The sequence below is a fragment of the Acinonyx jubatus genome, chromosome D2 (genome assembly GCF_027475565.1).
Source record: "Acinonyx jubatus isolate Ajub_Pintada_27869175 chromosome D2, VMU_Ajub_asm_v1.0, whole genome shotgun sequence".
Classification (NCBI taxonomy): domain Eukaryota; kingdom Metazoa; phylum Chordata; class Mammalia; order Carnivora; family Felidae; genus Acinonyx; species Acinonyx jubatus.
In genome coordinates, this window is record NC_069393.1 from 52,328,812 (window position 1) to 52,352,267 (window position 23,456).

The window sequence follows — 23,456 nt, forward strand, 5'->3', positions numbered from 1 at the left end:
TGAATTTCAACATGAATTGGGGGGGGGGGGACATAATTCAGCCCATAACATTAATAATTGTAATTCATACCTCAAATTCCTTCCTAAACTAAAAATCTCTCATCAACGTGTCTTAAGGTAAGAGTAAATACAGTATAGAATTTATAATGCCTGTAAATACTATTTAGAAAATAAAAGGACATCAAATGTTATTCTATCTGAAATGCTTATCATCTATTTCCACTACTTTTTATCCTTGACAATGGAAAGGTGAACATCACACCCACTTTTGGCAAATCTGTAACAGAGACAGTTATAACAGTCTGTGACAATCTTCAACAGAGATTATTTTTAAAAAATGATTACTATAGCTATGTACTAGGCATTCTAAATACTGGTTTCTCAAGAGAAACTAAGGACAATTTAAAAAACTTTAAGATTTAGAATCCTAGGATTGCGACTCTCACACTAAAATGTGAGGTCTGTGAGAGGAAAAGATTTTTGTCTATTTTTGTCTGTTTTGTTCCTAAGTCTATCCTGGCACCTAGAGTAGTGCCTGGTACAAGGTAGGTGCTCAGTAAATATGAATGAATAATATTTTGAATAAATGTCATAACAAACAGGTATAAATGAGGAGTGCCCAAAAGTTAAAAAAATATATTTAGAGGGTAAAAAACTCATTGAATATATACACCCAAATGAGTGTTGTCTATTAAACTCATCACCTTGAGTAGGTAATATATGTATACCTGATTTCCATTACTTACAATAATTTTCAAAGTCCACTTTTATGATTATTTTAGAAACTGCCTAAGAAACTCTTCCTTTATGTAATTTTTGACAACAAAATATCAGCTCAAACAACTTCCCCTCCTTATTCACTAGAAAGCAAACTGAGGAGCAAAGATGTGCCACCACTGAAGGTCTGCAAAAATAGGAACTTTGCTTAAGAGCTAGTAGAAGAAAGCATAACTTCATATCCCAAACCAGTGGTCCACTGAAAACTGACTGCACTAGAGCCAAATGTGAGACAGGTCTGCTGGAGAATTAATCTTTAAACTCATCATCTTGAGGCCTTTTCAAAGACACCTTAAAAATATGACTTCCATTATGTATGAACAGATTAAGTATTGTGATTATATGTAATGATCTGAATTTATAAATGAACCTCATGTGCATAAACCACACTTGCAATACCAAATATGTGGATCTATTTTTAAAAAGTCTTTAGTTTTTCTAGTCATCATTTAATTTTACAGGAATTTTATTTTCTGATGATTGCCAAGCTATGAATATATTTTTATCATAAAAATGTTTTAGCTACATATTTCCTAATTTCAGTTTGCTGCTGAACATTTCAACACTTTTTCCTCAGGAATCAAGGTTCCTTGTTATTCACTATAAGTAGTGAGATATTAAAAAAACACAGTTTCTTTAAGAGGGGGTATGAAAACAATATTCAATATTAATAAACCAATACTGATTTACCGTTTTTTGATAGTTTAGAAATGACTGCATAATTATTTTGTAGATAGTTCCTTTGTAGCAATATCCAGCATAATGCCTCACATATAGAAGTCTGACAAATACAATGAATAAGAACTGTTTAATAAAAGGAAAATCTCTGATGATAACCATTTAAAAATAAGGCACTAGGGACGCCTGGGCTGCTCAGACTGTTCAGTGTCCAACTTTGGCTCAGGTCATGATCTCATGGTTCATGGGTTCGAGCCCCATGTTGGGCTCTGTGCTGACAGCTCAGAGCCTGGAGCCTGCTTCAGATTCTGTGCCCACCCTCCCCACCCCCCCCACCAGCCCCCCACCCTCCCTCACTCAAGCTCTCTCAAAAATGTTAAAAAAAAAAAAAAAAAGATACTAAACTACTTATTCTGCAATTGAATACCGATCATTCCATGTTTAAATGTCATTTAAAATAGTATATCTTCAGGGCACCTGGGTGGCTCTAATTAAGCATCTGACTCTTGATCTCGCTCAGGTCATGATCTCAAGGTTCATGGGATTGAGCCCCAAGCCCCATGTCAGGCTGTGCTGATTGCGCAGAGCCTGCTTGGGATTCCTGTTCTTCCTCTCTCCCTGTCCCTCCCCGATTCACGCTCTCTCTAAATAAATAAATAAATAATAAATAAATAAATAAATAAAATAAAAATAAATAAAAAATAAAAAAATAAATAAAAAAAAAAGTGTATCTTCAACAAAATAATTGACATGCTATTAGATCACTTTCTACAGGTCCTCTCTCTTCACCAAATCATGCATCTTCTCCTCTATCTTTTGGCTCTTGCTCTATAAAAATGGGTTAAAACCTTTTTTTAAAAATATCAACACATCCATGTGAAAATTTGATGAAAACTATAGACCCTTTTCCCCCCAAAATACACACAATCACAGAAGTTTACACAGATTCTAGGAGTGCTTAGATCTCCTAAAGCACATCCAGTGACTGTGAGGGGTATGATCCTCAAATTAAGATTTACATTTTATAATATATCTTGGCATGGAAGTACACCCATACTTGCATGACTATATCTGGGACAAGTTCTAGCATCTCCTATTACTCAGCTCAATTATCTTACTGGAGAATTGCTCTGTTGGAGAGTCAACTTTTATTTATTTATTTATTTATTTTTAATTTTTTTTTTTTTAACGTTTATTTTATTTTCGAGACAGAGAGAGACAGAGCATGAATGGGGGAGGGGCAGAGAGAGAGGGAGACACAGAATCGGAAGCAGGCTCCAGGCTCTGAGCCATCTGCCCAGGGCCCGATGCGGGGCTCGAACTCACGGACCGCGAGATCATGACCTGAGCCGAAGTCGGACGCTTAACCGACTGAGCCACCCAGGTGCCCCAAGTCAACTTTTAACCTAATCTACTGGTTTGACTTCTGGGACCTCATTTGCCCCCCCCCCCCAATAGTATTAACTTACTTTATAATAAACTGCTCACACACTGGGAAGTCAACTTTGATTATAACAAACTCCCTTAAGTAGTATAGGGGAGAAGAAAGCAAGAGAAAGGTAAGCAAAAAAAAAGGCAGCTAGAAACAGGTGGTGATGGGAAAGCAGGTGCTTAAAAAGAGGGTGCCAGTGGATGAAAGGAAAGTAAATAAATAGAACCTGGAGAGACATACTTACTCTATTTTATAATTTTTTGTGAGATACCAATAATTCTAATAATTTAAACTAACTGAGGCAAGGGAAGATAAATATGAATGAGTAAAACAACAAAAACTACAAATTACAGGAACAACAGACTCTCTGTACAGTGTACTAGCTTCACCCTTGAGGAGCTGTGGGCGGAGCGGCTGTATATAAGCAATTGAAAAGACACAGAAGGGAAAGGGAAACATGTCTCCAATGGAACTGAAAAACTTTCAAAGCAGCTGACATCCTGACAGTAGTTGGATTTTTATTTCCAAAGATAAACCACTCAAGCTGCAACCTGTAGATGACATTGTTGTGGAGAGTTTCAAAGTGCACTTTCACATTAAGGAACGTAGGCTTCTCTCTTCCATCTCACAGAAATAAATCTTGAAAATAGTCATCAAATTCCTCTTCTCTATTTAAAAGAAAAAGTATACATATTGATTAAAACCAACAGAAAAGAAATTATTAGGTGAAATAATTAATGAAAATAAAATGAAATAAATGACATAAAATTTAATGAAAATATTTTCACTCAATGTAATTTGCTGATTCTTCTATATATCAATGTATTTCATGATTCAGCCATCAAATAATTCTTAACTTTTTGAATAATCATAATTATACCCAGACTGATTAAATATAAAGTGTTTCACCTCCCCCTAAATGTATTTATTACCTAAGATTTTACTTTAAAGTGCATACTTTATAAAATGTTATTGCTTCTCTTTACTTTTTTGGTTGACTTTATAGTTTCTCTGTTCATTCTCATTTCAAATTATAGTCTGATCAAGAAATGAATGAAAAAGAAAACTATTTTCAGCAAAATACACGTCTTGCTCCTAGGAATGGGAAAAATCTGCTTAGGCTATAGGTTTTTATTGCTCTGAGAATAGTCAATATATATTTGTAGCTGTAAAAATCATGTCTAACACAAAGAATTGAAGTCTGAAAGGAGATATTAAATTGTTAAAATACTATGAAAACTGTCAAGTACAAAATTAATGTTTGGAACCAGAGTGATGAAGGAAAATGTACAGCTTTTCAAGTCAGATGGTATTTAAGTTCCAGTTCGGTCACTTACTAGCTAGTAACAGCAGGTTACTTAACTTCTCTGGGCTCAGTCTCCTTATCTGTGCAATAGAGGATATTATATTTCCTCACAGAGGTGCTATGAGGATTAAATGTATACACATCTGCTTTTTTCTTTCTGAGACAGGCAATCAAACTGGAAAGTCACCAGTCTACCAGTCTCTTCAGAAAAGTTCTTCTAGATCAGGGATTCACAATGGGCCTTCATCATTTGATTTTAAATACTTGTGAATGCAAAAAGCCATTACACCATGTTCAAATTAATAAAAAAAAAAAAAAAAAACCAGAATCAGCTAAAGTTGATTTAAGAATTATCTGCAATTTGGCACTCCCCATTGCTGTTGTCCCTTTTTCCCCAGCATGACAGCAAAATGCAGTAAAAATTTACAAATTGTAGTCAAAACTTAAATATGGGAAATTAGCTGAATCTCTGTTAGACTTAGATGTTGAGTACTTGATCAATGTCAAGTATTTATGAGGTCACAAAGAGTTCTGGATTATGAAAGCCTTCTTAGGATTTACTCAAGTATCTTCATTGCCTAAAAAGGTGAGCTGATCCTAAGACCTAGTCTAATCACTTTCAGCTATAAAGCTCTTCAAAGGGAAGTTACACGGTTGAAAGTTCAGTCAATAGTTTGACTAGGATAGCAATATTTTATTTATAGCAATAACTTTTACATGTAGGAATTGTTTATTTGGCTGGAAAAAAAAGTTAAGGTCACAGAATAAAAGTAATCTTATTTAACAAAAACTCTTTCCAATACACTTGAATTCTATTACACTGGGAACATATCATAATTGGCAAGATGTTTTGTAATCAGCTTAAATTAGTGAATAATGATTCGTTCATTGTTTTTCCATTAAGAACCAACATGCCTAAAGACTAACAAAATGGGATTAAAATTTATTGAGCGCTTAGATTTGTAGGTATGGCACAAAGTGCTTTACATTCTTTATTTCATTAAATCTTCACAATAAATTCTATGCAGTAGGTATTATTTTACCCTCTTTTAGGAGAGAAAGCTCTGGTGCTGAACTTCCCAGTATATGACAAGAGCTGATAACATCCCAGCCCATACCCAGATAGCTCTTCCAACCCAAAGCAGATAACAACGTACATACTGAATTATCTGTCTTTGGGCGCTAAGGTGGCTGTTGGAAATTTACCCATCCGTATCTTCAAGGAGCTCCCCTGTACAGGTTTATGATAATCAGAATATCATGAATAGGCTGCTCTGGAACTAGTAAACAACCCTTCTCTGATGGATTCTAAGCAAAGACCAGAGGGCCATCTGTCAAGGTGAGCTGAAGAAAAGTTTACTGACAGAGAGGAAGCTAGACGAGTTAGCTGTCTATGGCCATAAGCAATGACTAGAATTAAACTCTGATCTTACCAGACTAGAGAGTCCTTGGAATTAAACAGACATTCATGATGCTGAGCTTTTTCATTAATTGTTATCAAGAATGGCTGTGGCTGCAGCTTCCTAACTGATGTAAAGGGTATGCATTATCTGTTAATATCAGGACTCACTGTGATTTTTCATCTGTCTCTGGTAGGGGGCCCTTCCAAAGTTCAGATTCTGAAGTACCTTCATCTTCATCAGAATTTCCTGTTCATTTAAAAGAGATTTTTAAAATGTGTTTTATTTAAAACATGTTTTGAACTACCCACCAATGCAATTAATTAACTTCAGAGTTAACTGCAATTTAGCTTCAACGTTTGTGGCTCTGAATATGTAATTCACTCTTCCAGACCAATAACATTCTTTTTAAAAATAAATAAATAAGCTGAGATATACCAGAGTGTCAGCAAAAAGACCAAGGAAAGTCTCAAGGGAAATTTCCCTAAGTTACACTGAGTTAAAGTAGTGATTCCAATATTAACTCTTATAAAGGAATGATCTCTTGAAATACAATTGTCTTCGCTTTAGTTTCTTCTTTCTATCAGCATACAAAGGACACGCAGGTTAAGAATTTTGTAGAGAGTTTATTTCCATTAGGATCATGACCTGAAGAATTGAACTAGTGTGTAGGACAAGTTAGTTAAATTATGAAAAAATATTGTCAGACACTTTTAAAAATTAATGCTGATTAAATTAATTAGAAGAAGCTGTTTCAAAGAAACAAGCATACTAATACATTGCTGGAGTAAAATTTCTATAAACCTTTTTCTTGAGGAAAATCTAGCAATATAGATCAGTTTAAAATGTATATACACTTTGACCAGCAATGCTGCTTTTAAGAATTTAACTATTTACTTAGAATAAATAAGCACCTGAGATACATGTACAAAGATGTTCATTATAACAACAAAAGAAAACAACCTATATCCTCACCAGTTAGGGATTAAGGATTGGTTAAATTAATACTATACAACTTTTAAAAAAAACCTTAGCATATCTATATGTATGACCATGGAAAAACATCTGTGCTATATCAAGTTTCTTAAAAGTTACAGAAAGCATGCATGGTATAATCCAATTTGTAGTTACATATACTGTAAGTTTGTAAGGTCCAACGAAACTTAACAGTCATTACATTACCTGTGGGCGTGGGATACTTTCTACTTCAAGCATTTCCAAATATTTTATATTAAAAAAAATTTTTTTTAAATGTTTATTTATTTTTGAGGGAGACAGAATGTCAGAGCATGAACAGGGCAGGGGCAGAGAGAGAGGGAGACACAGAATCGGAAGCAGGCTCCAGGCTCCGAGCTGTCAGCACAGAGCCCGACACAGGGCTTGAACCCACGAGCTGTGAGATCAAGACCCGAGCTGGAGTCGGACGCTTAACCGACTGAGCCACCCAGGTGCTCCCCAAATATTTTATATTTTAAACAGTGATCTTGTATTGCCTTAAAAATCAATCAAAACAATGAATATACTCTATTTTTAAAATATAACAAAATAGACATGTTTCTTGTAAATCCCCCTATATTGGTGAACTAAAAATTATCCAATACTGAAAAATACAATAAAAGTATATGTCATAAAGTAATTTTAATAGCAAATAGTTCCTCTCCAATAAGTTGGTCTTAAAATGAACTGAAACAAATTTGGCCTGTCAATACAGAATGTCCCTTAGTTAACACACAAAAATAAAACAGCATTGATCTGCCACAGTGGTTTTAGCCTTTTACCTGCTGGACTTTGATCCATGAATCAATATGTATATCTGAACTTTGGTTCTAACTGAAATCTATTCTGGCACAAATTCTGACAAAAATGGTAAAAAAAAAAAAGGGGGGGGGGAAGGGGTTGTACTTTTAATGATCTACATACAAAGACAATAAAAGATGACAAAATTATAAAGCCTTGGGAACAAGATTCCCACTCAATTACAACCAGCACTGAAACTGCCAGTGTCCCAAACCAAATATGAGAGAAAAGAGAATAAAAGTCTTCTACTCTTATTTTTTATTTTTATGAAAACTCACTAACATGAGATAAAGAAAGCACAGAAAAACCAGTCAGGCCTAACAGTTAACACTACAGTGTTACCCTGTTAATGTTGTCAGAGAACAAAACCTACAAGGACTTTGAAAATGGGCAGCTAATTTCCCTGTCAAGAGTACTTCCCATAGGCCAGCTTTCCTATACCAGTTTTATGATACCAGACAATCCAGTTTTTTGCTAAAAGAGCAAATCAGTTTAGAGTATTATAAAATAACTTTCTTTGAAAGATCACAAGCTAAAAAAGTGACCAAATATCATTAGAGAATCAAATCCAGAAGACTGGACTATATGACCTTTAAGTGCAACCCTGTGAATCTATAATATTCTAGTTCCCTGAGAGTGGCAGTAACTAGAAACCATTCCTATGGTAACTGATACAGCCTGCCCGAGGTGGAAGGGGCACTGCTAAGGAAATAACAAGAGAACAGGCAATACAAAATGGTACTCTTGTATCAGTGTCAAATCTACGCAGCCGTTATTACCAAGTGAGTATCAAAATATAAATCACTGACTCTCTGTATGGGATCTTAGAGGTCTTTAATCTAGGTGTTATCCAATGATCCAATCTCTTATTGCAGTATCTCCCCAAACAAGTGGCTGTCCAATCTATGCTTAAACACCTCACTACTTCCTGAAGCAGCCCATTCCCCCATTGCTTTCTTTAGATATTTCTAATTGAGAAGTTTTTCCTTAAATTAAGGCAAAAATCTGTCTCTGGGCAATTTTTATCCATAGACTCTAGTTCTGCCAAATACTCACCAAAAATAAGTCTACACAAAAGCAGTTTTACAAACATCTACAGTTTCCATGTCTAACTCCGTATCCCTTCTCTCCCAACCCTTCACTTTTCTCCAAACTAAACATGTATAGTTCCTTCAACCTTCTTCCTATGACAATTTCAAGTTCTCTCAATGCGAAAATCTCTTGGTTTTCAATGTTCCTTTTAGAATGTGGTATAAACTGCATACAATTTTCCCTATATGTCTGAATAATGAAAACAGATCTGTCATCTTGGTTCTTCTAGATATTATGATAACTAAATAACTTGGGCTTACTGAAGAAGTGGCAAGTCTCCACTTATGATAACATAATGGATAGGTCAAACTTTTATAGACTTAACTTTTGATTTGATCAATTCTAGAGAACAAAACACAGAATCTGTTTAATGTCTGGTTTTCTTTCTTTTCCTGAACAATAATAGCTATAGGTTATCAAGAAGTTAACTTTGTGTTGGACACATGCTTTACATGTATATTGTCTCATTTGGCTCTGATAATAAAAAAACAAAGTTAAGTTTCTTTATATCCATTTTACAGATAGAACTGAGACACAGATCAAATCATTTAATATAGATTTGTGGAATGTATCTGCCAAAATTGGGGTATAAAGAGTGGACTTACATTTGATTCACTGATGAATAGTTATTGATGATACAGGTAAAAGGGCGTAGACTTTGTAGAGTTATAAGTCTGGGTTTAATCCCAGATCTGCTATTAAACAACAACTAGATCTTAGGCAATTTATGTAAAATCTCTGGGTCTTGGTTCTTCTGTCTGCAAAATGGGCTATTATATGCCCATTATTAAGATTAAATGAGGTAACACAACTAAACCACTTGCCATTGTGGCTGACAGAATAAATAATCAACAAATGCAAGTTAAAATTCTTTTTCCCCACAGAAATTGGGTTTTTCTTCATGGATTTGGTTTTAATAATCCGTATATTAAATAGCAGTAAAAGTAACTAAACATTATCCAAGTGAAAATGAAAGATAGTGTGTGTGTGTATATATACATATGTGTGTGTGTATGTATAAATCTATATATATCTATATATAGAGATATATATATGTCCCATATATCTATATATCTCTCTATATAGACATATACATGTATATGTATACATATAGATATAGATATATAGATATATACATATATAGATATATAGATATAGATATATACACACTACTTCCTCCCCAGATAGCAGAAGTCTTTCAGTATCAAGCCTGGCTATGTTCTAGAAACTGTTACTATACTTTACCTAATTTAGGAAAAGGGGCTACACATCAATGAGGATTTAAGTGGGGAGAAACAAAGATCAGTGCTTTAGGACACTTCAAATATGCTGAAAACAAAACAGGTATCAGCAAACTAATTTATAAGATGTATGTTGTATTCCTAAACTAGAGGAATGCCTCCACTGACACTTCCCTCTCCATTAAATGTTTAAACAGTAAATATCTTAAAACTCCTCTATTTTTCCCAGTGCAAAATTTCTGATTACTGGCCACTTAAAAATTCTCCTTCAGAATTATATTAAGGGGTGCCTGGGTGGCTCAGCCTGCCAAGACTCAAGCATCTGAGTCTTGATTTCTGCTCAGGTCATCATCTCACAGTTTGTGAGTTCGAGCCCCATGTCAGGTTCTGCATTGAGAGCGTGGAGCCCCACCTGGAATTCTCTCTCTCCCTCTCTGCCCCTCTGCTGCTCACTCTCTCTCTCAAAAATAAAGAAATAAACTTAAAAAAAAAAAAAGAATTAAAATACTAGTAATATTTCTATTTGAAAGGCGGGATTTGGAGTAATTACTTTTACTGATTTTGTCACAGTAATATGTATTACTTTAAATCAGAAAAAACTTAACTCTTAAGTTTATAAATTTCTAAGCCTACAAGTCTCAAATTTCTGAATTTCTATAAAATAGGCCTAAATGAATTAGATATGCTATTGAACTACACTAACCCTACTGCAATGTCTTTTAAGAAATTTGACACTGTATTACTACTGAGATGCAAGGCTACTGTTTGTTACATCACAGATGGACGCCCCTTTTATGAATCTACAGGAGAGTCTACTCACTCTCAGAACTCAGCCTAGAAAAAGATGAACACACTGTGTGTGATTATATGGGTACAATTAATCATTCTACTGGTGGCTTCCTTATTTGGTTTGGTTGTATGGAAGAAGAGTGACAAATGTGTGATCTACGTTTGCAATTATGCAGGGCTTTTTGGTAAACATTTGTCTAGCTTTATTTTGCTATTCTATCTTGTTTTTCCATTATTCTGATTTCACTTTTAAAAATCTTATTTTATTGTATATATATCTGTAAGTCATTTGAATGTTTTTTGGAATGTTGTGGGGAAAGAACAATAAAATTTGTGGCAAATATTCAATGAAAGCCAATCTGGTTTGATACAATTTGGTGAAAACCACTGTACTTATTAAAAAACGAATCAGTAGTAACCAGCTGCCAAATTCTACTTTCCATACACAAACCACACATTTCACTTGATCAGTCAAAACCACAAGATAACGGAGATAATTCAGTCTCGTACAATGTTAAGTGACATTTTTTTTTAATGTTTATTTTTGAGAGAGAGAGAGCGTGAGAGGGAAAGGGGCAGAGAGAGAGGGAGACACAGAACCCGAAGCAGGCTCCAGGTTCTGAGCTGTCAGCACAGAGCCTGACGCAGGGCTTGAATTCACGAACCGTGAGATCATGACCTGAGCCAAAGTGGAACGCTTAACTGACTGAGCCACCCAGGTGCCCCTATGAGTGACATTTCTTAAGTCTTAATCTACTTTCCCAATTCTTTTTCCATTCCAACCTCATCTGTTTTTCTTCCTTCATATTCCATGCTGTGAAATCAAAGTGTGTATCCATTATATTTACTGAAAAAAATTTTATGCTCTTCCATTTTAAAATAAGAAACTTTAAAATGTTTAAAACTGGGGGAAAAATCATACACTTCTAGCACTTTTTCTATGATTTTTCTCACATAGTACAAAACCAAAAAATAATATACATATGAGCAAGTCACAACTGATGGGAAACCCAAACTGCAAATCACTTGAATCTATATATTTGTGTAAATAAAGAAATGCTAAATACTTACTGTTCACAGAATTTTCTGATTTCTTTGAGGATGAATGCCCTGAAAAGAAAACAGCATTGCTTTGTTAAAAATCATTCTGCAACAGTGTAACAGTTATACCTGTGACCAGAATTCTTCCCAAGAGCCTGGTTTACTTTAAACTCTTACAGAAAAGCACCTTACTGTCTTCTAATCTTTCATGTTTCTCAGACTTATCTCTCTAATTAAAATGTTAGAGTCTTTTAGGTAGAGGTATTTTATGCCTGAAATATACAGCACAAAGCTTAAAAAAATAATAAACACCTTAAAAAAAAAAAAAACAAAAAACATGAATTCATGTTGCAAAAAAAAAAAAAAAACCCTCGCAGATTAGCCGCAACATAATCATATTTTATCAATAGAGATGTTCAACATTTGAAAGCAGTTTACAAATACTCATTTTTCACAATACTTTTTCATATACAGATGAGAATTCTTAGTAACTAAAATTCACACAAAATATTACTACATAAAACAAACATTTTCATTTCTACAATAGTCATCCAGTGAGGGAAACAGAAAGCAAAAAGTACTAAAAATCTACTAGCACAATTTTTAAAAATCATAACTCTATAGAATCTTTTGCAGTAAGACCAGAGGGGAAATAATTCTGAAGACTGATAAATCAGAAAATGACAGATAACAGATGGAGAGCAACAATCCCTCTAACCTCCTTGGATCAAAGATCTCATAAGCCAAAGCTGATGCATAAATAGCCCCTTTCAGGCCCAATGAAGAGGGTGTCACAACCACAGGGTAAAGACTCCACAGGAAGCCAAGGCCTGGACTGTGGTAACCACTTTAGGTTATTGTTTCTTTTCTTTTCTTTTTTAGGTTATTGTTTCTTCACTCCTATTTCCTACTTATCAGAAAGCAAATAAAAACATAGCTAAGCTGGTGACAAATGAAATGATTCTTCTCTGTCATATGAGGAACACAGTACCAGGTTCCAAATGTCTATAGGTACAAAAAGAGGTTAGCTTACTTTGGAGGCCTAAGGACATAACTGGAACCAAAGGTAAGAAATTGTAGGTTTGGGCTAAATTAGTTAAGGAGAAATCTGCTAACAATTACAACTAACTGAAATGTAAAAGAATATTTTGGGCAGTTCTTCCCTGAAGGTGTCAAAGTAAAAGCAGAACAAGTACCTGATATAGAGCAGTACATCTCAAACTCTATGGTGCCTATGAATCATCCTGGAACTTAAGTGTACTTGTAATTCAGGAGATCAGGAAGGGTCCGAGACTGTGCATTTCTAACATGCTCCCAAGAGATGACAATACCAAAGGACCATATTTTGAAAAGAAAACCACAGAGTATCTTTTTGCTCATGATCCCAGGGCTGGGATCTCTGATGTTCCCTTCAATGTTGAGAACTGTTTCACCGATTCACTCACTCCCCTAACATTTATTGAACACCTAGTATATGGAGAAAGCACTGTGCTTAGAAACTGGATAAAGAATTAAATAAGTTACATGGCCCCTTCCTTAACAGAAAACACATTATTCCAAGGGTGATATGTATGTCCAAAGGAGAAGTGCATGGTGCTACTGAAATGTTTAATAGGGACCTAACCTTGCTTGGAGGAGTGGGGTGAAGGGTGCCAGGAAAGGCCTTCCCAAGAAAGTGAGCTTAGGGATTGACTGGTAGTGGGGGAGGGGTAATATCTTCAACTTTCTGCCAAGACACTCTACCTAAGTACCGTGTTCTGCTCAGACCTGCCAAAGCAGACTGGTCCTCAAAGTCAAGCTATGGATCTCTTTTAGATTTTTTTCTCTATCCATTGACTCAACCATCTAGCTATCCAATTATCCATCCATCTATCCACTTACTTAACATTTTGTATGATAGTAATCTGACACTACGGGAATCAATGGGACCACAAAGGGAGAACACAGAGAAAGAAGATAAATCATGTAAGAGCCCTAGGCAACCCTAACACCTAAGGGTATGACTGAGGAGGACCTATAATCAAGAGGTGGAGGAAAGGCCAGAAAGACAGGAAGAAAATCAAGAAAGTAGATTGTTTTGAAGAAGTTTTGTCAACAGTTCAAAATGAGGCTGAGATATTAAGCATTTATTATTATGCAAGTTTGGGCCAAATTAAGGTGGTCTGGCTATAAAGTATCACATAAAAATCAAGCTAGTTCCAGATGATCCCAGATACAAAGATATTGCAGAGTTCCACATGGTTTTCCTAAGTTTGCTAAAATGCTGTCATTTTCTGCTCTATGCCACAGAAGTTGAAAAAAAGTAACTATATTTTATGCTATCAGGGGCTCTGAATAAAGACTAAATACGAAACACATCTCTCAATTCTACTCTGCCTTGGTTCTCTTTCCCTGAAGTTGTCCCGAAACAATCTTCAAAGTCTTTCATTTTCTCATTCTTTCTTTCTTACACCTTACACGTGCTAGTCGGGTGCTGGGATACAGCAATGAACACAGCAGACAGAACCCTTGCCTTCCTGGGGCTTTTATATAACTGTCATATATGTAATGAGAAAAGTTCCAGGTCTATAATGTTGATGGTATTATAATTAGAAGTATTAATTTAAATTCATGGTCAGGGATGGAATCAGGAAAGGATCCCTAAGGAAGTGACATTTAAGCTTAGACCTGGAGGATGAGTTAGGATGGCATCTGGTGGTGGGGGGAGGGGTTAGAAAGAGAGGAAGCAGCATCTATGTAGCCTCTAAATGGAAAGAAGTTTGGCATTGTCTAGAAACTGAAAGGCTGTGAAAGTGGAGTATGAAAGTGAGGTGAAGCATGGTGAGAACCACAAGTTTTGTATGCTGGATCATATAAAGCCTCTGGGTTTTATGCAGGTTTTGATTATATCCTAAGAAAAATAGGAAATCACTGCTTTATGGAGAATGGATTAAGGGGAGGGCAGAAGGGATGGCAAGATAGTGGCAGAGCTAGTGAGGATAATACAGCAGTGGTCTAGATGAGAAAACATGGTGGTTTGAACTAGAGTAGAGAGAACTTGAGAAATATACACTCTTGGGGTAAAACTGACAGGATCTGGTAACAAATTAAACATAAATAATGAGAAGAAAGAAGGCATCAAGGATAAGTTCCAGATATGATACTAGTTTTTAGGCTGACAGAGATGTCATCTACTAAAACATGGAACACTACAGGAAAAACATCTGTAAGGAAGATCACACACATATCTATGTGTAATCCGAGCGTTCCAACCCCATACCTGATCCTGAGTATCCAGCTATCTGACTGTCTGCTTTGAATGTACTAAACAAGTTTTTACAAGGTAGGGATTAGTTCTTCTTTAATTTGGAATACATAGTGATTAACATGGTATCATACTATGATGTGAATACAATATTATATACTATAATAATGAATTTAACAAAACTCAAGTATGATACATTAAATATTTTTAAAACAATTTTTTAAACACAAACAGGATTTTCACATTTATTAACATTTATTTTGGAGTTTGGAAATGACTGAGATAGACACAAAAAGGAATTCTGCTTCAAATACCATTTCTCAATAAACCCCAGAACAGTATTTTCTTCTCACCATCTATCAATTTCACCAACTCTGTAAGTTGGTGATAGTATACGCTTGAATATGTTATGATTCACAAGAAAAAAAATACATGTAAGAATGAAACCTATTAATAATCTTCATAGCTGGAGCAAGGGAGCCCTCTCCTGTCCAAGTATTATGTTAACATTTGGCTGAATCTAATGTAATCTTCCATTAACCACGTAATTTAAGTTCAATTCACTCTAAGTTATAGCCAGTTTACTCTATTATGGACTGAAAAATAAACTAGCAGTAACCTTCATAATAGCTAACTATGCACCAAGCACTGTGCTAACAGCTTATATGCATTATCTCATTTGAACTTCTGAACAATCCTATAATCTAGGTACTACCATCATGACAATTTTACACATGAAGAAATTAAGGCTTAGAGAGCCTAAGGACTACTGAGGAAGAAGTAAGTGATTGATGGATTTGAATTTAACAATTATTTACTAAGTGTATGTGAACAGCACCATGCTAGGTTCTGAGGACACATATATATCAAGCTCTATGATTTCAAGAAGCTCATAAGCTAGTAAGAAAATCACACAGGCCAAGGTAATTGAAATCACAGTGTTATAATTTTATACTGACTTATAGATTATGTACTGTTTTACAATGTTCAAAGTGCCTCTCACATTCTTATTTGATTCTCCACAATAAGCTCAAACAGCACAGAAGCCCGTTATTCACATCGTCCCTACTTACATGAGGAAAGTAAAACTCAAAAAGCTCAGGAACTTGCCCAAGGTAACAGGTGTCTAAGAGACAAAGTCAGGAAGGAGAATGCTATTTGCAACATTATTACTGTCTGCCCAAAATGAATTAAAACCATACTTGTTTTTGAAACTCCTGTAAATTACTATAAATTCCTATCTAAATTCCCCAACCAGTTTCCTTTCATCCACTATAAAACAGAAATCTAAATACATTCACCAATTAAATTCTACATTTGATACATACAGCAGATTACATTTCATGTTTAAAAATGTGAGTAGGTATTATATTTGAATTCCCTTTTACCTTTTGCTTTTTTCTGAGACGTCTCTTCTACAGAAGATGATCTGGATTTTTTATGTGATGACTCTTCATGATCTTTTTTGGATTTATCCTTTCTTTTTTTTGACTTGACTTCTTTTCTCCTTTATGTTGAACAATATAAAACTAAAGTTAACTTTTTCAACTGACCTTTATGAAAAATAAGAACCAATGAGCAAAACAGTCAAATCAGTTAAAGTACATATTTTTACAATGTAATTTACATAAGGAACCCTTAAATGAGTCTGTAAATATTTCAGGCTAGTATATTAATTGAGACAATTTTGAAGGAAGCCTAAAACTCTAAGACAAATTATTTTTTGTAAGTTCTGTATACAAACCTTAGTAAATATAAATCATAGTTTCCTCATTTCCTACTTGTTTTCTATCATTTAGCCATTTTTTAAATTAGAAAAACAAATGTCATTTCCCTCCACATAATTCCTATCTACCTATACTTTGAAAAAACACACAAAACAAGAAGAAACACTCTAACAGTTCCAAATCATCTGTAAATAGAAAATTCTTCTGCTAAGAGAAAAGGAATACAATAAAGGCATAAAGGAATGAGGATGGAGGGGCTTACTTTAACTCAAATGTCTACTTTAGACCATTTGTCCTTTTACTGCTGTAGCTTTATCTCTTCTAGGCCATGTTTACAAGGCTGTTGGTACCATGGCTGGCAAGCAATTGATTTTAACTGGTTAAGAAAGGAAACACTAGATAGGAAAAGGTGATAATGCTGAAATTAGGACCGAGAAGGAGAATGAAGAGACAACAGGGGATTAGTTTCAAGAAATTTACTCATCAGACCTTCCAAATTAAGGTACTTATACCAAATGCTATAATACTTTTTAAGGCAATCATCACTTTCTGCCTTTCATAAGAATCATTTCAATTTTGAAATGAAGCTCGAAAGTCAAGGTAAAAAAAAAACCCTCTGGTATCACTGATGGAGAGGGGAAATAAAGGTTAGGCTATTCAAGTAATCTAAGAAATTCTACTAATTTGAATAATTTAAAAATTATTAATTATTAATATTTATTTTTAACAACTAAAATACTAGATACAGCACAGTCATAGCATAGCTGATTTAAAATTTAATCTACTGGGGCACCTGGATGGATCATTTGGTTAAGCATCCAACTTTAGCCCAGGTCGTGATCTCATGGTTCGTGGGTTTGAGCCCCGCATTGGGCTCTGTGCTGACAGCTCAGAGCCTGGAGCCTGCTTTGGATTCTGTGTCTCCCTCTCTCTCTGACCCTTCCCTGCTCGTGCTCTCTCAAAAATAAATAAACATCAAAAAATTTTTTTCATATACTGACATATATATTTTATAAAGTTGCAGAATCTCATTGTTAAACTTTTAACTTATTCAGGGCCTTATTCAGGCCCTGAAATGTGATCATCAAAATAATGGCAGGTCACCAATTTTGTCTGAACATCCTCAATATCAGGGACCCCTCTATGCTTGACCTACCATATGCCAGGCACCATGTCAAGCACTTTACATGCACTTTCACTAGTGTATCCTTAGCATCCTCATTTTTAGAGTTGATAAAATTGAGTCTTACAGAGGTTAAGTACCTTTTTTTCTAATGCTTATTTATTTATTTTGACAGAGGGGAGGAGGAGAGGAAGGGGAAGCAAGAGAGAGAGAATCCCAAGCAGGCTCTGCACTGTTAGGGCAATCTCATAAACCATAAGATCATGACATGAGCCAAAATCAATTCTGGAGGCTTAATGCTTAACTGAGCCACCCAGGTGCCCCCCAGAGCTTAAGTACCTTGCCTAAAACAGACAACTAGTAAGTGGAGAAGCTGAGAGAAATACACAGGAGTCTGATTTCCAAGCCCATGATCTTATTTATATATACACTGCATATTGCAGAACATGGATACTCCTCCCCCACTGAATATGACAGGCACATTCTAGCTCACTCAACAGGAGCCTGATTTTGACATTTGAAATGAGAACAGAGGAATATAATCCCTTGTAAGAATGACAAACTCCAAATAAAACACTGTTTAAATGAGACATATGAAATCACTTTATGAAGACCTGCTTTATAATACAGTTCCAAGAATATTATGGCATCTGAACACTGACTCCAAACTAAAAATTCTAATATCTATCACCCTGCACAGGCCTTCATATTTAAAACTGCTTGGCTAGAGTAAGGCATGGCAAACTTCCAGTTCCCTGGTATATGTATACAGTCTATCCCAGACATTCTACACAATCAATTAATTAAACCATCAACCACTTAAATCTACATTTTGACACTGAGTGCAGGTAAGTGACTATACAAGACTACTAAACAATAACAACAGCATTTCAAAAGATAATATTACCTGTGATGAAAATTTAATTTAAAGGAACATTCTTGGCATAATCCTAAAAAATAAAAATAAAAAAGTGACACCACTGAAAGGCTGAATTTGAATAACTGTAGTGCTACTCTACTTTTAATATCATACATTCTCATTCTTCCTTATATCCTTTTACTATAAGAGGGGAAACAAAACTCTGAAAAAAAAATCTGATTCTCTCCACTTCAAAAAATGCCTATGCACAGTAAAAATGGTATTAGAATGCTTGAGAAATTGAAAATATTCTACCATTGCTTTAAAAAAACTGCTGTCAATTTATTCTAAAAGCAAACTCTGTTTCATACACAGCATTAATGTGTGTCTCACATCAAAAGTATCTAATAACAATAGTGTGGGTATAGTCACTTGGTCTGAAGTGCTCTAAGAGTTTTCAAATAGAAAAGAGCATTTCAAAAAGTTCCAGTTGTGGGCTCCTCTTTTGCCTTATACTTAATTTCAGTTCACACAAGCTGAATTGTCCCCATGAGTACTTCCAGGAGGGACTTCTGCACTGGTGAGCATTAAGTAGCACATGAGGAAATTCTTGACTTCTATATGGAGTGGGTAGAAAACTGCCAGGAGTTTACTTAGGTAAGGTAATTAACATGACAGGAGAAGAAGCTGACACAGAAGAGTAGCTTAGTGAGAAAGAAAAAAAAGAAAAGAAAAGAAGAGAAGAGAAGAGAAAAGAAAAAGGGAGAAAGAAAGAAAGAAAGGTTCTAAAACATGCATATTACAAGAGGTTGCTGTATTCTGGGGTATAACGTCAAGATTTTAAGACTGATGTCACAAACAGTTATGCCCACCTAAATCTTTTTCCTTATTGACACAAAGAGAGTGTATTTATTGTCCACACCATAGCAATATGGCTACTAGGTAACATGAGATTTTATGCTGACTTTTCTGATACTCTGCATCTCATTGTGCACTGGTGACATACTCATGTTAATGGGAAGAGGTCTTAACTTTACAAACTATCGGTTTACATCTGTCATTAGAACTGTTTCACCCAGGGGCGCCTGGGTGGCTCAGTCGGTTAAGCGTCTGACTTCGGCTCAGGTCATGATCTCGAGGTCTGTGAGTTTGAGCCCTGTGTCGGGCTCTGTGCTGACAGCTCAGAGCCTGGAGCCTGTTTCAGATTCTGTGTCTCCCTCTCTCTCTGCCCTTCCCCTATTCATGCTCTGTCTCTCTCTGTCTCAAAAATAAATAAACGTTTAAAAAAAAAAATTAAAAAAAAAAAGAACTGTTTCACCCAAATGTCACCATAATGGTGACCACATAAAAATTTTAGCCTCAAAAGTTATCTATCACTTTGGGAAGCTCTCAGAAAAAAGAGCACTTCCAGAAAGACACATTAAAATTTTTTAATTAAACCTTAAATTAGCCTATATATTTTTAAATCTAAGCAATTAGATAAACTTTGAAGAAAGCAATAATATAACACCTAAAATCAACTTACTTAATTTAACAAGTGCATTTCTCTTTTCACCATGTTCAATGTAACCAAAATTAACTTCCCAACTCTTCAAATCTTCTTTTTCTTCACAACATTTATTTCCACAGAAAAACTGGCCTGTGAAAAAGAAAGGAATATTAGCTACGATAGTTGGAAACAATTTTAATCTGGAATATTAATATCAATTTGGAATTACTCCTGAAATTTAACATACATATATTCTAGTTCTAGCAAGTCAGCATTAAAAAATAACTGAGTGTAATAACTATAGTATGCTCAACAAATGTGTAAATAAGTATTAAATCAAAGAGCTAAAGAAAGTATTTAAAAAAAATCAGTCACAGAATTCTTGCTCAACAGATAAACTGTTTAGATCAGAGTTTTACTAACTCCCTGTTAGGGAATCTTCTACTTTGGAAAATGGAAGTACTAAAAGAGTATCCTCAATAATACCCTAAAAGAATAAATATATTTTCCATAATACATGTATTTCTATGTTGGCGAATCCCTTTTAATATTTAATAATAATTTTTAACTTGATTAAAATTCTAACATTATGCCATCTATTTTAAATACCAGCATAAAATGGCATTTAAAGCACGTTTTAGATGGTAGCACTCTGAGATGAAATGACTAAGTAGAATAATAATGTTCTATGTTTTAGAGTTACTTGACTCTAAAATCAACACATCATATCTGCTGTGTATGAAAACATTCTGCATAACAGGACTGATACTGACAATCCAAGAGGAAAAAATGAAAGGAACTACCCAACTACTATTTCCTTTCACAGAATGAACCTTTTATTTGTACAGTAAAAAAGTAATTTATATCTCAATAATCTGCACCAACAGGAACAAATCTAAACTTTTCATTAAAAAGAAATTATCAAAATGGATTTTGAAAATTATCAGTCCAAAGAACCTATAACTTTTCTAAATTGGCCTTTTTCACTCATTCCAAGTGAATACATTATGAAATGTATGCATGTTTAGTAATGGCTCTATTGTTAAAATGGCAACCAAATTATAATTCTAAATCATAGCAATAGCTTTCTCTCACCAACCAATCCTTTTTTCACTTATACTAGTTTAGAGAATGCCCTTTAATTTTTTAAAAGTAGCATTACTTACCATCACGTGAAAATTCCACTTAATAAAAGTACAAAATTTTAAAACTGTGAAACATTTCAAAATTTCTCATTGTTTAGGTAAAAACATAAACTAAAATGTAATACTAAGAAAAGTTAAAAATAGCTTTAAACTTATTCTTTTTCCTTCTCCTTTAGAGTATCTTCAGGGCTGATCCTTTATCTAAAGAAAAAAAAAGTCCTACTCTTTAATTTTGTTTTATTGCATATCCAGTTTTACACTTCACACAGACATTGAATTTATCGAAGATGGAAATGATCCACAGGGATGGCGTCAAAGTTTAATCATTCTAAAATGCAACCTTTATTTTTAAAGTTTTTAAGTTATTAGTTTAAAATGATTTCCTAAATGCTCCTATGCAGTTTTCAGAAGCATTAACAGTTTGAAATGCAATTATCAAAAAAGAGGTAACTTTACAGCATGAAATAGGATAAAGATATTAATTTTTCAGAGACTTATGAGTAGATTACAACAATGCATTAAAAAAGCATTTAATAACTGCCTCCCAAATGTTTGATCTTTTGCTGTAAGACTAAATATTTGGTCTCAATCTCAATGATATCCCAAAATAAGAACTAGCCTATCCAAAAATTCCATTAGGTTGAAAGTGATAGTTAATCTCTACTTTCAAAATGTGATTAGACTGAAATACAATAATACCAAATCATTCTTCCAAAAGTTAATAAAAACTCAAGTATTCATCCTTTACTAGTTTCCTTTAACTCTTTAAACGTTTTTGGGGTGCCTGGGTGGCTCAGTTAAGTGTCCAACTCTTGATGTGAATTCAGGTCACGATCTCACGGTTCATGGGTTCGAGCCCCACATTGGACACAGCACTAACAGTATGGAGTCTGCTTGGCATTCTCTCTCTCTCTCTCTCTCTCTCTCTCTCTCTCTCTCTCTCTCCCCCCTCTCCCCCCTCTACCTCTCTGCCTCTTTCCTGCTCAAGCACTCTATCTCTCAAAATAAATAAACTTTAAAAGTTTTGTAAAAAATAAACATTTTCTACTTATACTCTTATCAAATGTTCTAAAAGCAAAAATTCTAGAGGGAAAAATCTTTAAAGCATTATATTTTGACATTTGCTAATGTATCACAAATACATGGTCTGTAATTTTACTTTTATAGATAAGCATTTATTGTATAAATCAGGAATAATCTTACAAAATGACTTCAATTCAATAGTATAACAAAATAACCTCATCCTATTAAAAAGTAAAATTTCAAAAAGGAATTACCTTTTCCTGAAATTACTTCTTTTTCTACTCGCCACCTAAATCCAAACTAATGAGAAAAAAATTACATTTATGTTAGGATAAATTTAAACATTATTTAAATTGTATGTACATCTAAACACAGAGCCAGTAACTGAAATAATGATATTTACCAACATAAAAAGCAAATCTAATTCACCAGGAGGGGAAGATGGCAGGGGAATAGGAGGACCTTAGGCTCACCTTGTCCAATGAATACTACTAGATAACTATCAATTATCCTAAATACCCCAGAAATCAACCTGAAGGCTTAAAGAACTATGTAAAATATGACACTATATACCTAAAACATAGGGAGAAGAGGAGTGAAAAATGGATTCAAACTTAAACCATGAACTTACTAGAGACCGCAATATATAAAAGATGTTATACATAAAGCTAATGGTAACCACAAATGAAACTACCATTAAATATGCAAAGAATAAAGAGAAAGAAATCCAACTATCCCACTAAAGAAAACCAGCAAACCATTTATGAAAGATGAGAAAGGATCAGACAAAAGAAACAACCACAAAATGAGTAATAAAATAGCAATAAATACATATCTATCAATAATTACACTGAATGTAAATGAACTAAATACTCCAATCAAAAGACATAGGGTGACAGAATGAATAGAAAATCAAGACCCATCTATATGTTGCCTACAAGAGACTATTTTAGACCTAAAGACACATACTTTGAGGATGTGAGAGGATGTGAGAAGTGAGAGGATGGAGAAACATTTATCATGCAAATGATGTCAAAAGAAAGCCGGAGTAGCAATACTTATATCAGAAAAAACAGACTTTAAAACAAAGACTGTTGGGGCACCTGGGTGGCTCAGTCAGTTGAGTGTCCGACTTCAGCTCAGGTCATGATCTCACAGCTCCTCAGTTCGAGCTCCACATCAGGCTCTATGCTGACAGCTCGGAGCCTGGAGCCTGCTTTGGATTCTGTGTCTCCCTCTCTCTCTGCCCCTAACCCACTCTCATTCTGTCTCTGTCTCTCTCAAAAATAAACA

General features: G+C 34.6%; 1 protein-coding gene across 3 annotated transcripts in view; it reads right to left on the minus strand.

The window, feature by feature from the left end:
- Window positions 1–2,665: 2,665 nt before the first annotated feature.
- LOC106965827 (protein FRA10AC1) overlaps window positions 2,666–23,456 on the minus strand; it is a 37,812-nt gene continuing 17,021 nt past the window's right edge. For all 3 annotated transcript variants that reach the window (XM_027062650.2, XM_027062649.2, XM_015061907.3), the window contains exons 9-15: window positions 22,418–22,463; window positions 20,032–20,145; window positions 18,555–18,597; window positions 16,186–16,304; window positions 11,584–11,622; window positions 5,764–5,842; window positions 2,666–3,555 (exon numbers count right to left, since the gene is read on the minus strand). In XM_027062650.2, coding sequence (XP_026918451.1) covers window positions 3,513–3,555; window positions 5,764–5,842; window positions 11,584–11,622; window positions 16,186–16,304; window positions 18,555–18,597; window positions 20,032–20,145; window positions 22,418–22,463 — 483 coding nt within the window. In that variant the 3' untranslated portion in view covers window positions 2,666–3,512. The remainder of the gene's footprint in view (window positions 3,556–5,763; window positions 5,843–11,583; window positions 11,623–16,185; window positions 16,305–18,554; window positions 18,598–20,031; window positions 20,146–22,417; window positions 22,464–23,456) is intronic.